This window comes from Ahaetulla prasina, chromosome 17 (genome assembly GCF_028640845.1).
Source record: "Ahaetulla prasina isolate Xishuangbanna chromosome 17, ASM2864084v1, whole genome shotgun sequence".
NCBI classification, from domain to species: domain Eukaryota; kingdom Metazoa; phylum Chordata; class Lepidosauria; order Squamata; family Colubridae; genus Ahaetulla; species Ahaetulla prasina.
Window position 1 is genome coordinate 9,212,190 of NC_080555.1, and position 15,676 is coordinate 9,227,865.

The 15,676-nt window shown below is 45.6% G+C and overlaps 1 protein-coding gene across 1 annotated transcript in view; it reads left to right on the forward strand.

The window, feature by feature from the left end:
- Window positions 1–15,676, forward strand: part of NRXN2 (neurexin 2) — a 531,073-nt gene that overhangs the window by 393,705 nt on the left and 121,692 nt on the right. Inside the window, exon 16 of the mRNA XM_058160639.1 lies at window positions 1,919–2,100. Within this exon, the coding sequence (XP_058016622.1) occupies window positions 1,919–2,100 (182 nt within the window). The remainder of the gene's footprint in view (window positions 1–1,918; window positions 2,101–15,676) is intronic.

A 15,676-nucleotide genomic window follows, 5' to 3' on the forward strand; every position in this document is an offset into this window, starting at 1 on the left:
ACATGTTCTCCCATTTTATGCCTCCCGTACAGACCGAGCTCCCATCAACCTATACACCTCAATTTAAGTATATATAACAATCGATAAAACTTTCTTCCATCTCAGCCAGGGCCAAAGATTCATTGCCTTGCCTCAAGATGATAGAGGCAATATATATATATATATATAAAAAACATTACCAGCTCCATAAAAACGGCTTAACAGAAAATACAATAATTCAGGCTCGTAAAAGGGATAGAGCGATTTATTCATCTCTTCTAACACCTCCAACCTCTTCCCCCAGCAGCCGGCAAAGTGCTAAGCCGAATTTTACTACCCGGCGCACCATTTAGAAGGCTTTCCCCCGCGAGTAAATAGTGGACATTAAATGTCTTACAAGTGGACATTTAATGTTGGTCTTAAGGAGGCTGTGGCTGTCTCAATTGAATTCCTGCTCTAAACCCAGAACAAACCAGGATGGTTTGGAGGGAGAGACCAGGATCATTTCTCCTCTGCTTTGACCTGCATGAATCTGTTGAAAACTTTTGAGAAAGAAAATATCCCCCCTGTTAACAAGGTTTTCCTTTGTTGTGACCCAGGCCCAAGTAGGTAGTAGGAAACTTAGCAGTGTAAAAACAAACAAACTTTATTCGAACAGCTGAGAATTACTTCATTCTCAGCGGAGTTCAACTAAATTAAAGCAAATTCCTCCCAACACAAATTCCTCAGTCCTATCACCAACCTTGGTCCAATTAGGCAAACTGCCAAAGGCCTTTCTTGGCAAAAGTTCAGAAAATACTGATACAAAAATAAATGCAAGAAGATGAAGCTATCAATATTGTTTTCCAGCAAAGCCCAAACGCCATTGCTGGTCTTTTAAGCCTTATGGGAGAGGCCAATCATCTCTTGGCCCTACTCCTGAGTCGTCCTCTGCTTGAGCTGCTCTTGCCTTCTGGCAGCTCTTCTCATGCGTGCATTAGGAACAGGCTCCTCTTGTTCCTCTGCCTCACTACTGTGAGCCTCTGGAGGCTCTGGAGTCCGCACATCATTCCCAGATGGCCCTGGCCCCACCTCAGCCTCCAATGCAGAGCCCTCATCCGGGCCTTCCCCAGCCTCCAGGACCGGCCCACGCTCTTCCTCAGTCTCATCACTGTCCAACTCCGTTGCCAGCTTCACAGGCTGCTGGCAGACCACAACATCCTTGGGCTTCTTTGCTGATTCTTTTCTTTTCTTTTCCTTTATTTTATTTATTTAGTTTGTCAAACATATACGAGATAACAGGAATCAGTATAAACATGGATATGAATACATGAGATGATTACGAATAAATGGGGACAATAGAACAGGGTGCACTTATGCAGGCCCCTTACAGACCTCTTAGGAATGGGGTGAAGTCAACAGTAGACAGTCTAAGGTTAAAGTTTTGGGGGTTTGGGGAAGAAACCACAGAGACAGGTAGAGCATTCCAGGCGTTGACCACTCTGTTGCTGAAGTTGTATTTTCTGCAATCAAGTTTGGAGCGGTTTACCATAAGTTTGTATCTATTGTGTGCTCGTGTATTGTTGCGGTTGAAGCTGAAGTAGTCGTTGACAGGTAGGACATTGTAGCAGATAATTTTGGGTACTACGCTTAGGTCAGACCGAAGGCGGCGTAGTTCTACGTTGTCCAAGCCCAAAATTTCAAGCCCGGTGGCATAAGGGATTTTGTTGTGAGCAGAGGAGTGGAGGACTCTTCTCGTGAAATACCTCTGGAGTCGCTCAGTTGCATTAATGTCCGATATGCAGTGCGGGTTCCAGGCAAACGAGCTGTATTCGAGAATTGGTCTAGCAAAGGTTTTGTACGGCCTAGTTTGCAGTACAATGTTACCGGAGAAGAAACTTCGCAAGATTAAATTAACAACTCTTAATGCCTTTTCTTTTCTCCTTCTTCCTCTTTCTAGCTGGCACGACGTACATATTCGGCAAAGGAGGGGCGCTGATTACGTATATTTGGCCCCCAAATGACCGTCCGAGCACGCGGGCTGACCGGCTGGCCGTGGGATTCAGTACGCACCAGAAAAACGCAATTCTGGTGCGGGTGGACAGTGCCTCTGGACTCGGCGACTACTTACAGCTGCACATAGTAAGGAAGTGGGGTCCTTAACGGGGAGGGGGTGGCAATTGGTAAGGTGGGGGGTATCGGAGGAGATAGTGACTGCCTCTCTCTCTCTCTCTTTTTCTGTCTCTGTCTTGACTTTCATTTGAAATGTTGCTTTTTGGGGTAATGAAATGAAATGGAAAGGTGGCTTGCGGTGATGTAAAATTACTCTTTTTTCCATCCTTTCTATTCTTCTAAACGTCTTCCTCACTGAACTGGGTATAGTGGTACCTTGATACTTATCGTTAAGATGAAGCGAGATGAGTACCAAACAAAAATGATGACTACCAAACACATTTTTCCCGTAAGGAATAACGTAGGGAATCACAAGGCAGCCGATATTGACAAGTTCTAGCTTGTGTGTCGAATACCGAACAAATGATGAGTATCAGGACCAAACGTTCGCGTCAAAACACGCCGAGTCCCAAATTCGATGAGTTTCAAAGCAGTTGAGTACCGAGGTCCCACTTACTTGAAGAGGGTGGAGGGAGGGAAATGAACAATAAAAATGTTTTTAAAAGGTTCCTCCTACACGGAAGTAGGAGAAAAGCAGCTTGCGATATATCTTATATGACTGATTCATTTATCCTGCCTCTTCTCCAAAACTCAAGGAACTTTACTCATATAATTTGTTCCTCTGCTTTATCTCCCGACAACAACCCTGCAAAAGTTGGCTGGATTGATAGTTTCCCCATCCCTTCCTCCCCTCCCCGCCCCTCATCCGGACTTGAACCCAGCTCTCCTCATTCTTCCTCACATCACCTAAACCACGAAACCATCTTGCCTTCTGGGAAATTGGGGTAGAGGGTGTGCGTGCAGCCCGATCTGCCATTTTGGAAATCGTTCCCAAATCCATTCATCCTGAGCCTCCCAGTTTGATAAGACGGCTGCCGTCTAGTTTTATTTCTAGACGGCAGCCGTCTTATCAAACTGGGGCCCACCAGATCAGCGGTGGGTTTCCCATTTTGCTGCTACTGGTATGCCACTCGCGCGCACATGCTAGCTTCACGCACGCCTTCCGCGCATGCCCCCGGCCTTCCGCGCATGCGCGTTGCTAGCACGCGTGTCTTCCGCGCATGCGCCCGGCCTCAAAAATGTGCCTAAATAGGATGGTATAGAACTGGGATGCTGGCGGACCACAACAGGTTGTAAATTGAGGACTGCGTGTATAAGCTGTAAAAAAAGGCTTAGCAATATTCTAGGGCAGGAGTGTCAAACTCAAGGCTTGTGGGCCAGATTTGGCCCGTGATGTGGTCGGATCCGGCCCACACACATCCATCCTCGAAAACATAAGGGTCCCGGCCTGCGTCGCTTCAGGCAGACCCACTGTTGTGTCTGCGCCCCCCGAGCCGGGCCCCCTGCCAGAAAGTGACTTGGAAAGTGAGGGGGAAGGGCCATCAGGATTTACCTCGGGAGCACCAGCTTCCCTGGCTCAGCTCCAGGAGCCAGAAGCAGGCCAGGTGGAAGAGATAACGAGGCCTCCGACCCCTGACTCTTTACCCCCCCCAGGCCACGCCTCCAGACCCGGCTGATGACAGTCAGGTCTGGCTGGACCCTAGGTTTCATAGGCAGGAGAGGCGGGAACAACAGAAGCAGGGGTGGGGCAGGCCTAGGAAGTGCTGAGTCACGGAGCCACACCCCACAGGATATAAAAGCAGCAAGGGCTGCTATACCTCTTCGTAGCAAGCAAATCAACTGCTTAAACTAGAGCTGAAGTACTGTTTGTTCCTGGTTGACTCATCAAGAGAGATACCAGAGACACTTGGCAGATGCTCGCTAGTTTGCTGCCAGAGCTGATAGTGCTGGCTAATTAAGTCATCACTCGGACTGAGGCAAGGGGGGACAGAACACCCACCCAATCCTGAGGCGGCCAGGATGGCGGGGGCGGGGCCTGCAAGCGCTGCACCAGTGAACTCCTCCTCCCGCCCCCTCCCCCACTAGCCCATGGAGGACAACTAGAATGCTGATCCGGCCCACGAAAAAATCGAATTTGACACCCCTGTTGTGTGTGTGTGGGGAGGGGGAGGGGTGGCAAAACAGCACAAAATTCTACCTTTTGCCAAGATTCCAACATATCCAATTTCTTCCCCTTGGATTTTCCATCATGGGGTTCATTCATTTGCTCACTCGTCAGACTCCTGTCACAGATCGTTTATCTTTCAATCGTCACCTCCCCATCCCCCTCCACTTACGACAGTTCACTTAGTGACCATTCAGAGTTCCAACGTCACTGAAAACAATGACTTATGACCGCTTTTCGCACTTAACGACCGTTGCAGCGTCCTCACGGTCACGTGATCAAAATACAGACGCTTGGCAACGGGCTCTTATTTATGACGGGTAGCCCCGGGAGGTCACATGATCCCCTTTTGCGACCCTTCTGACGAGCAAAATCTATGAGGTGTGTGTGTGGAAGCCGGATTCACTTAACAATCATGTCAATAACTTAACAACCGCAGCGATTCACTTAACAACGGTGGCAAAGAGAGGTCGCAAAACAGGGCCAAATTCGCTCGACCAATGCCTCGGTTTGCAACATAAATTTGGGGCTCCATTGTTGGTCGTAAGCCGAGGACTGCCTAGAATTCTGCTTTGTCTGTCTCTGCCACGATTTGAGGCGTGCTCTCGTAAGGCCATCAAGTCTACCTTGGCTCAACATCCTCACTTCCTTATCGCTTCTCCCTGGTCTAGTTTGCATTCTCTGCCACCGGCCATCTTGGCAGCCCTCGGAATTAATTTCAAGTATTTGCCTCCATCTCGGAGAAAAAAGGCCCCGTATGCTGCAAATCCCACCCACCCCCCCTTGATTTGATGGAGGGGCTCAGCTGTTCGCAATGACCCTGGAAGCCATGCCAGCCTGCGAGGGTCCCCTCATGCGCCCAACAGGATCACCACGGCTGGTGTGATCAGGAGGCAGTTTGTGAAGCCAGTGGATATCCACACAGCAGGCAGCTCTGCAGGCAGGAAAGGAGCCAGGCTATTTAAGAAAAGGGACTTAAAAAAAAATGAGTCTTAAACAGGGGTGAAATCCAGCAGGTTCTGACAGGTTCTGGAGAACCGGTAGTGAAAATTTTGAGCAGTTTGGAGAACCAGCAAATACCACCTCTGGCTGGCCCCAGAGTGGGGTGGGAATGGGGATTTTGCAGTATCCTTCCCCTGGAGTGGGGAAGGAATGGGAATTTTGCAGTATCCTTCCCCTGGAGTGGGGAGGGAATGGAGATTTTGCAGTATCCTTCCCCTGCCACTCCCAGCGAGCCACACCACGCCCACAGAACCCATAGTAAAAAAAATTGGATTTCACCACTGGTCTTAAAGTTATACATACTGCATTCAGTTTTTTTGTTGTTGTTGTTTACATTTATACCCCGCCCTTCTCCGAAGACTCAGGGCGGCTTACAATGTATGTACAAAGTTTTGGTCGCCATGATATAAAAAAGAAGTTGAGACTCTAGAAAGGGTGCAGAGAAGAGCAACCAAAATGATTAGGGGACTGGAGGCTGAAACATACAAAGAACGGTTGCAGGAACTGGGTATGTCTAGTTTAATGAAAAGAAGGACTAGTGTTGACATAGAATAGAATAAAATTCTTTATTGGCCAAGTGTGATTGGACACACAAGGGATTTGTCTTTGGTGCATACGCTCTCAGTGTACATAAAAAGAAAAGATACCTTCGTCAAGAATCATAAGGAACAACACTTAATGATAGTCACAGGGAACAAATAAGCAATCAAATCATATTAGGAAACAGTCAATATAAATCGTAAGGTTACAGGCAACAAGGCTACAGTCATGCAGTCGCAAGTGGAAGGAGATGGGTGGTGGGAACGATGAGAAGACTAATAGTAATAGTAGGGCAGATTTAGTAAATAGTTTGACAGTGTTGAGGGAATTATTTGTTTAGCAGAGTGATGGCGTTCGGGGAAAAATTGTCCTTGTGTTAGTTGTTCTGGTGTGCAGTGCTCTGTAGCGTCGTTTTGAGGGTAGGAGTTGAAACAGTTTATGTCCAGGATGTGAGGGGTCTGTAGATATTTTCACAGCCCCCTTTTTGACTCCTGCAGTATACAGGTCCTCAATGGAAGGCAGGTGAGTAGCCATTGTTTTCCCTGCAGTTCTAATGATCCTCTGAAGTCTGTGTCTGTCTTGTTGGGTTGCAGAACCCAACCAGACATGATAGCAGTGTTCCGATATCTCAGGGGCTGCCCCAAAGAAGAGGGAGTCACACCAGGGGTGAAATCCACCAGGTTCTGGAGAACCGGTAGTGGAAATTTTGTGTAGTTTGGGGAACCCGCAAATACCACCTCTGGCTGGCCCCAGAGTGGGGTGGGAATGGCGATTTTGCAATATCCTTCCCCTGCCATGCCCACCAAGCCACGCCCACAGAATCGGTAGTAAAAAAAATTGGATTTCACCACTGAGTCAAATTATTCTCCAAAGCACCTGAAGGCAGGACAAGAAGCAACGGGTGGAAACTAACCAAGGAGAGAAGCAACCTAGAACTAAGGAGAAATTTCCTGACAGTTAGAACAATGAATCAATGGAACAACTTGCCACCAGAAGATATTGGGTAACCATTTGTCTGAAGTGGTGTAGGGTTTCCTGCCTAAGCAGGGGGTTGGACTAGAAGACCTCCAAGGTCCCTTCCAACTCTTATTCTATTCTGTTCCATTATGGGCAAGGAAACTGCGGGAGAGACATTTACAGGTTAGTCCTCGGCTTAGGACGACAATTGGGAGTGAAACGTGTGTTGCTAAACAGTGGGAGTCATTAATTGACTCACCCCAATTTTACAACCCTTTTTTCAGTGGTCATTAAGCAAATCACGCAACTGTTAGCCAAAATTGAGCCATGGTGGCCCAAGTGGTCAGAAAGCAGTATTGCAGGCGAATTCTGCTGACTGCCAGCAGTTTGATCCTGACCGATTGAAGGTTGACTCAGCCTTCACCATCCTTCCCAAGTCGGTAAAGTGAGGACCCAGATAGTTGGAGGGCAAGAGGCCAACTCTGTAAACCGCTTAGAGAGGGCTGCAAAGCACTGTGAAGCCGTACATAGGTCTAAGTCCTACTGCTACTGCTATTTTACTCGTTGAAAGCCAGCTGGGGAATTCTGGGAGTTGAAGTCCACCCATCTTAAAGCATTCGAGGTTGACAAATATTGATGTGGGAAAGCGAAGAGACTTTGTAAAACCAGAGAGGGAGCAGAACCTAACATTTCAAGGGGAACAAGCCAATGTTGAAACAAGCTATGATGGCAGCTAGAGAAAGAGGCAGCCTGAGACAGTTGACAGGTGAACACAGGCTTTCAGCTCCAGGTGAGAAAGCTGCATGGAGAGAGATCTCAGTTAAGTATGTCAAAAAGGGGAGGAAGAGAAAAAAGAAAAAATCTTCGTTAGATCCTAACTGGCTCAAGATCGACAGCCTTCCATCCTTAGAGAGGGCTGTAAAACACTGTGAAGCAGAAAGGTAAAGTTCCCCTCGCACACATGTACTAGTTGTTCCCGACTCTAGGGGGCGGTGCTCATCTCCGTTTCAAAGCCGAAGAGCCAGCGCTGTCCGAAGACGTCTCCGTGGTCATGTGGCCGGCAGGACTCAACGCCAAAGGCGCACGGAACGCTGTTACCATCCCACCAAAGGTGGTCCCTGTTTTTTCTACTTGCATTTTTACGTGCTTTCGAAGCTGGGACAAGTAACGGGAGCTCATCCCGTTACACGGCAGCACTAGGGATTCGAACCGCCGAGCTGCCGACCTTTCGATCGACAAGCTCAACGTCCTAGCCCCTGAGCCACCACTTCCCTACATGTAACAGTATATGAGTCTAAATACCCTTCCTTCCTTCCTTCCTTCCTTCCTTCCTTCCTTCCTTCCTTCCTTCCTTCCTTCCTTCCTTCCTTCCTTCTTTCCTTCCTTCCTTCCTTCCTTCCTTCCTTCCTTCCTTCCTTCCTTCCTTCTGACTACTGCCAGCAGTTCGATCTTGACCAGCTCAAGGTTGACTCAGCATTCCGTCCTTCCAAGGTTGGTAAAATGAAAATCCGGATTGTTGGGGGCAAATAGGCTGACTCTGTAAACCGCTTAGAGAGGGCTGTAAAGCACCGTGAAGTGGTATATAAGTCTAAACCCAACAAGAAAAACACAGACTTCAGAGGATAATCAGAACTGCAGAAAAAATAATTGCTACCAACCTGCCTTCCATTGAGGACTTGTATACTGCACGAATCAAGAAGAGGGCCGTGAAAATATTTGCAGATCCCTCGCATCCTGGACATAAACTGTTTCAACTCCTACCCTCAAAACGACGCTATAGAGCACTGCACACCAGAACAACTAGACACAAGAACGGCTTTTTCCCGAAGGCCATCACTCTGCTAAACAAATAATTCCCTCAACACTGTCAGACTATTTACTGAATCTGCACTACTATTAATCGTTTCATAGTTCCCATCACCAATCTCTTTCCACTTATGACTGTATGACTATAACTTGTTGCTGGCAATCCTTATGATTTATATTGATATATTGACCATCAATTGTGTTGTAAATGTTGTACCTTGGTGAAGGTATCTTTTCTTTTATGTACACTGAGAGCATATGCACCAAGACAAATTCCTTGTGTGTCCAATCACACTTGGCCAATTAAAAAAAAAATCTATTCTAAACGCTATTGCTATGCTGTGCTCGTCATAGTGGCGCAGTGCTCAGAATGCAATATTGTAGGCTGACTCTGCCCAAAGCCTGGAGTTCGATCCTAACCGGATCGAAGTGGACTCAGCCTTCCATCCTTCCCAGGTCGGTAAAACGAGGACCCAAATTATTGGGGTTCAATAGGCTGACTCTGTAAATGGCTTAGAGCAGGGGTCCCCATTATCCCCGGGCCACGGCCCACTACCAGACCGTGGTCTGTTTGAAACCGGGCCGTGCGACCAATAGGCATATGTGCAGGCATGCACAAAGCTCCACTTGCACGCGTGGAAGCAGAGTAAACGTGAACTTCCATTAGGCATCAAACCAACAAGGTTAATCGGCTAACCGTGTTATATGAACCAGTCAACCGGTGCAGGCAATCCAACATTACCTGCGATCAGGTGTAAGGCAGTTTTGCTGTTCACAAAGAATAGAAAGCAACTAGTACAAAGAAACGGTGGCGGAAGGATTCTTGGTATTAAGGAGGGACCGGCAGTGTGATGTGGCGGCAAAAAAAGCGAATGCGATTTTTAGACATTTTCAATCAAGAGTTCTATTACAAATCGTCCTTGACTTATGACAGTTCATTCAGCGGCTGTTTAAAGTTACAACAGCACTTTTTATTTATTTATTTATAATTACATTTCTATACCGCACCATCTCCCGGAGGACTCAGGGCGGTTTACAGCCAGTATTAAAATACCCACACCAATACAATATAAATATAATAAACAACAATATTTAAAAACAATTAATAACAAATATTTACTGGCCAAATCACTAAAATGGTCGAAGACTGATTAAAACCCATTAAAATTTCGCTAAAATATGTCTTAGGTTAGTCCCGCTCAGTGAAATAATAAAGTCTTCAGTTCACATTTGAAGGCCCGGAGGTCAGGGAGTTGACGTAACCCCGGAGGAAGCTCGTTCCATAGGGCTGGTGCCGCCACAGAGAAGGCCCTCCCCCTGGGGGCCGCCAACCTACATTGTTTGGTCGACGGCACCCTGAGGAGGCCCACTCTGTGGGAGCGCACAGGTCGTTAGGAGGGAATCGGTGGCAGAAGGCAGTCTCGCAAATACCCCAGTCCTAAGCCATGGAGCGCTTTAAAGGTGGTAACCAGCACCTTGAATTGCACCCGGAAGGCTACCGGCAGCTAGTGCAGGCCGCGCAGGATGGGTGTTATATGGGAGCAACGCGATGCCCCCTCTATCACTCGCGCGGCCGCATTCTGCACCAGCTGGAGCCTCCTGGTGCTCTTCAAGGGGAGCCCCATGTAGAGAGCATTGCAATAGTCCAGGCGGGAAGTGACGAGGGCATGAGTGACCGTGCGTAAGGAGTCCCGGTCAAGAAAGGGGCGCAACTGGCGAATCAGGTGATCAACTGATAAAATGCTCCCCTGGTGACGGCCGTCAAGTGTTCTTCTAAAGACAGCCGATCGTCCAGGAGAACGCCTAAGTTGCACACTCTTCCCCTGGGGATCAGTACTTCCCCCCCAACAGTCAGCGATGGCGTAAGCTGACTGTACCAGGACGCCGGAACCCACAGCCACTCAGCCTTGGAGGGGTTGAGCTGGAGCCTGTTCCTCCCCATCCAGCACTGAGAAACTTATGGACTTACGACCGTTTTTCACATTCAGTGACCGTGGTAACATTCCCACGGTCACGTGATCAAAATTCCGTCGCCTGGCAACGGACTCACATTTATGACGGTTGCAGTGTCCCGGGGTCACGCGATCCGCTTTTGCGACCTTTTGACGAGCGAAGTCAATGGGGGAGGGCAGGAGGGGAAGCCGGATTCACTTAATAGCCGTGCGACTAACTTAATAGTTACCGTGGATTCGCTTAACAACGGTGGCAAGAAAGGTTGCAAAACGGGGCAAAGCTAACTTCGCAAATGTTTCACTTAGCCACAGAAAGCTTGGGCTCCGTTGTGGTTGTAAGTCGAGGACTTCCTGCCCATCCTTTGCTTGAGTTTCTTTTACTTTCTCCTCCTCCTCTTCTTCTTCTTCTTCTTTTTGGTCCCTTTTATCTCGTTTTTCTTTTCGAACCCAGGAGAATTAGGGACGTAAGCGGAGAGAGAAACGCCAAAGGAGGAGGCGTCTTTCTGACATGAAATCAGATTGCAAAGAGAAATTGGTTAATAGGAGGGCAAAAAAGATTGCCGGCAGCCGGCTTGTTCCTTCAGTGGCTCCAGTTCCAAGTGGCCTTGGATGGGTAGATATGGCAGAAGAATACAGGGAAGGCCGGGAGATCTGATGAGACCTCGGCCCACCGTTCAGGAAAATGGGGGGGGGGCCTGAATTGGAAGATAGAGGAGGGTCCCGAAAGGGAGAGAGGAAAGAATTGGGGGGGGGGCGTTCTTTTATCATTATTTTAATCCTCTTCTTCTACTACTACTTCTTCTTCCTCTTCTTCTTCCTCCTCCCCTTCTTCTTCCTCCTCTTCTTCCCCTTCCTCCTCCTCCTCCCCTTCTTCCTCCTCTTCCTCCTCCTCCCCTTTTTCTTCTTCTTCTTCTTCCTCCTCCTCCTTCCCTTCTTCCTTTTCCTCCTCCTCTTTCTCCTCCTCCCCTTCTTCTTCTTCCTCTTCTTCCCCTTCCTCCTCCTCCTCCCCTTCTTCCTCTTCTTCTTCCTCCTCCCCTTCTTCTTCTTCTCCTCCTCCTTCTTGTTCTTATCTCTTTTATTCATTAAAACATGAAACTCAGTCAACTGAATGACGATTATCATTATTATTATTTACTTTATTCATTAAATATGAAACTCAGTCAACTGAACATTCAAAAAGGCATCACAAATACCATTGACTGGTGCTAATGGTTGATACGAGTTGCTGCCAGCGTCTCAGGTATCAACCAAGTACCTTCTTAAAATATACGATGTTCCAAGTAGCTCAGTTTTTTGCAGTTCCTCTGGTGTTATGGCAGGAAGCTGCAATTTGTTGATGTATCTTACAAAGTTCTTGAACATGGTACCAAGTGCCCCGATGACCATGGGTATCACTGTGACATGTTTCATCCATAATCCCGTAGTTTCGATGGCCAGCGATATTTCATGATTTTTTCCAGTTCTTTTTCTTCGACTCTGGCGTCTCCTGGTACCACGATGTCAATAAATTGTATTATTATTACTATTATTATTATTATTATTATTATTATTATTATTATTATTATTATTATTATTATTATTATTTTATTTACACAATATACACAGCAAACGAGATAACTATGCTGGATTTCGTATCACAGATCACTAGTCGAATACTTATTATTATTATTATTATTATTATTATTATTATTATTATTATTATTATTATTATTCACTCTGTTAGCTGTGAGCTGTTATATAAATTATCTAAATAAAATAAATCGCAGGACGGGAGAAACTTAGACTTAGAATAACTTTACTGTCACTTTCAATTCACATACTGTAGCAACTGGTTCGCCCAGCGCTGGAAATGTGAGCTTGCGTGCAGGCTCGCTTTGCTGGCACATGCGCCCCCTCCACATGCGCGCGGCATCACAAAACACGGCAATTGGCTCACGCACGCTGTCCACATGTGCGTGCAACATCAAACAACACGGCAATTCTTGCACGCCATCCGCACATGCCTGCGGTGTCAAAAACACAGCGATATAGGACGGGATTGTGTCTAGGCGGGTGGGCTGCCCCCCCCCTTACAGGTTGCCACTATCGGTTTGCCCGAACCGATTTGAACCGGCTGAATATTCACCTCTTCTTTCAATATACACTAATTGGCATACATTAAAATGAAATTTATTTATTTTTTTAAATAATTTTTATTAAGCTTTTCATCCTTAAAAACAAAATGAAGAAAAAACACAACAAAAAAACACATTAAAAACACATCACGAACATAGCGTTACATATTTTACAGCTCATCGTATCGGCAATGGTATATATTTTCTGTTCTTTTTTTACTCAGTCTTATACTTACATACTTATATTTACATTCTATTATTCTACTTACCAATCCAGTAATTTACATTTCCTAATTTTATTATTATTATTTTTTATTGCTTTTTTCTAACAAACAAAAAAGAAAATACATTATTGCACCCTTGTGCTATACATAAAAAAGGAAGATTTGGGTCTTCGGATATGTCCTCATGATTGCCAAAATCCACGTTCTCGAGGTACAGGTACCGAGGCGTCCAATTTTCCAAGCGCATAGTCCACGAATGGTTTCCAAGTCTTCCAGAAAATATCTTCTTTATACACACCACTTCTAATTTTAATATCACATGTCATTTTATCATTTAAGGCTAATTTCCACATTTCAGAATTCCACTCTTCTATTCTAAAAATCACATCTAATTTCCAATATCTAGCTATTAGAATTCTACCTATTATAATCATAATTCTAATCAATTCTTTTTCATATTTTGTTAATTCTATTTCCTTAATTACCAACAATAATATAGTTTCCACTCTCAATATTATTACTTTCCCCATCATTTCAAATATCATTTTCTCCAATTGTTGCCAAAACTTTATCTATAAGGATTAAAGAGCATAATTATAAAGTTGTTTGGAAATGGTATTTGACTCCAGTAAGATTGTCACAAATGGATAAAAAAATTAGTAAAAAATGTTGGAGATGTGAGATGGAATTGGGGACTTATGAACATATGTGGTACAAATGTGATAAGATTAAAAAGTTTTGGCAACATTTCCTAATTTTAATTTAGTTAGATTAACAATCCAATTTATAATTTATAATTCTGATTTCTTTTTTCCAACCAACCATATAGTTTATTCCACACTTTGTAATAATCCGACTCTTCCCTTTCTTTGATTTCTAATGTCATCCTGTCCATTTCTGCACGTCGTAGAATTTTTTTGGGTTATTATTTCCTCTCCTGAAACATTCTTTTGTTTCCATACATGTGCTAGAGCGAACCTTGCTGCCGTTAATAAATGAAGTATTAGATATTGCAGAGATTTATCCCTTTTTGAACTGATTATTCCCAATAGATGAATATTCCCAATATTCCCAACTAATTATTCCCAATATTTATTTATTTTTTATTTATTAATCACATTTATATACCGCCCTATCTCCCGAGGGACTCAGGGCGGTTCACAGGCAAGTAAAAGACATATAAATACAAACTAAAACCACATTTAAAAAACTTATTCTACAAAGCCGAATTAAAAAGCAATATAAATAATAAAAAACCCATTTAAAACCAATATAAATTTAAAAACTAATCCAGTCCTGCGCAGATGAATAAGTGTGTTTTAAGCTCGCGACGGAAGGTTCGGAGGTCCGGAAGTTGACGGAGTCCTGGGGGAAGTTCGTTCCCCCAATAGATGAATAAAATGAAATTTCATTGCATCCAGCTCTCAAAGCTGGATTACTGCAACGCTCTCTACATGGGGCTTCCCTTGAAGGGCATCCGGAGGCTGCAGTTAGTCCAGAATGCGGCTGCGCGGGTGATAGAGGGAGCCCCTCGTGGCTCCCGCATAACACCCATCCTGCGCAGGCTGCACTGGCTACCTGTGGCCTTCCGGGTGCGCTTCAAGGTTTTGGTGACCACCTTTAAAGCGCTCCATGGCATAGGGCCGGGTTATCTACGGGACCGCCTACTGCGACCAGATACCTCTCACCGACCCGTGCGCTCTCACAGAGAGGGACTCCTCAGGGTGCCGTCAGCTAGGCAGTGTCGTTTGGCGACGCCCAGGGGAAGGGCCTTCTCTGTGGGGGCTCCCACCCTCTGGAACGAACTCCCCCCAGGACTCCGTCAACTTCCTGACCTTCGAACCTTCCGATACGAGCTCAAGACACATTTATTCATCTGTGCAGGACTGGCTTAGATTTTAAATTTAGAGGGGTTTTAAATTGATTTTAATATTTATATTTTATATTTATATTTCTATTTTTAATAATTCGGGCGCTAGAATAAGTTTTTTAAGGATTATTTTAATTTGTATATTGATGTTTTATATGCCTGTGAACCGCCCTGAGTCCTTTGGGAGATAGGGCGGTATATAAATTCGAATAATAAATAAATAATAAATAATAAATAAAGGGTCACCGCCTCCGATATTGCACTATATAAACATGACAAAAATAAATAAATAATTAGGCATGCACCCAGATAACCAAATATATATCTAAACGACGGCTGAAATAGAAAAAGAACGGCTCTAACAACTAATTATTGGAGACCTGCAGACAACACCGCTTTATACTGGTAATCCTCAATTTGTGATCACAATTGGGACTGGAAAAATTCATTGTTAAACGGCCCGGTCATTAAGCGAGGCCTCACATCACCGAACCTGATTTTTACAGCCTTTGTCTTTCCCACGGTCGTTAAGCGAACCTCGCTTCTCCCGTCGACTTGGCTTGTTGGAAGCCAGCTGGGAAGATCTACAGATGATAATGATATGACCGTAGGATACCGTGGCCGTCGTAGATGTGAGTCAGTGGCTGAGCATCCAAATCCGGTAACCTCAGAGGGGTGGGGTGACCGTCATAACTTCGAGGACAAGTTGTAAGCCGCTTTTTTTCAATCCTATCAAAACTTTGAACCGCCGTTAAAACGAACGGTCGTAAGTCGAGGACTACCTGCAAACCGTCTTTTGAAAAGCTCATTGTACGGAGAGTCCTTTTTTTGTCCTGTTTTACGACCTTTCTTGCCGGTCGTTAAGCGAATCGCTGCAATTTATGAAGTGAAGACCTAGGGCCGTGATGGCAAACCTATGGCACACATGGCACACGGAACCATATCTGTGGGCACGCGAGCGTTGCCCGAGCTCAGCTCCAGCGCGCAGGCGTGCACCGGCCAGCTGATTTTTGGGCCTTCCGGGCCCACCGGAAGTCAGGAAACAAGTCATTTCGGGGCTCCGGAGGGCCTGCAGG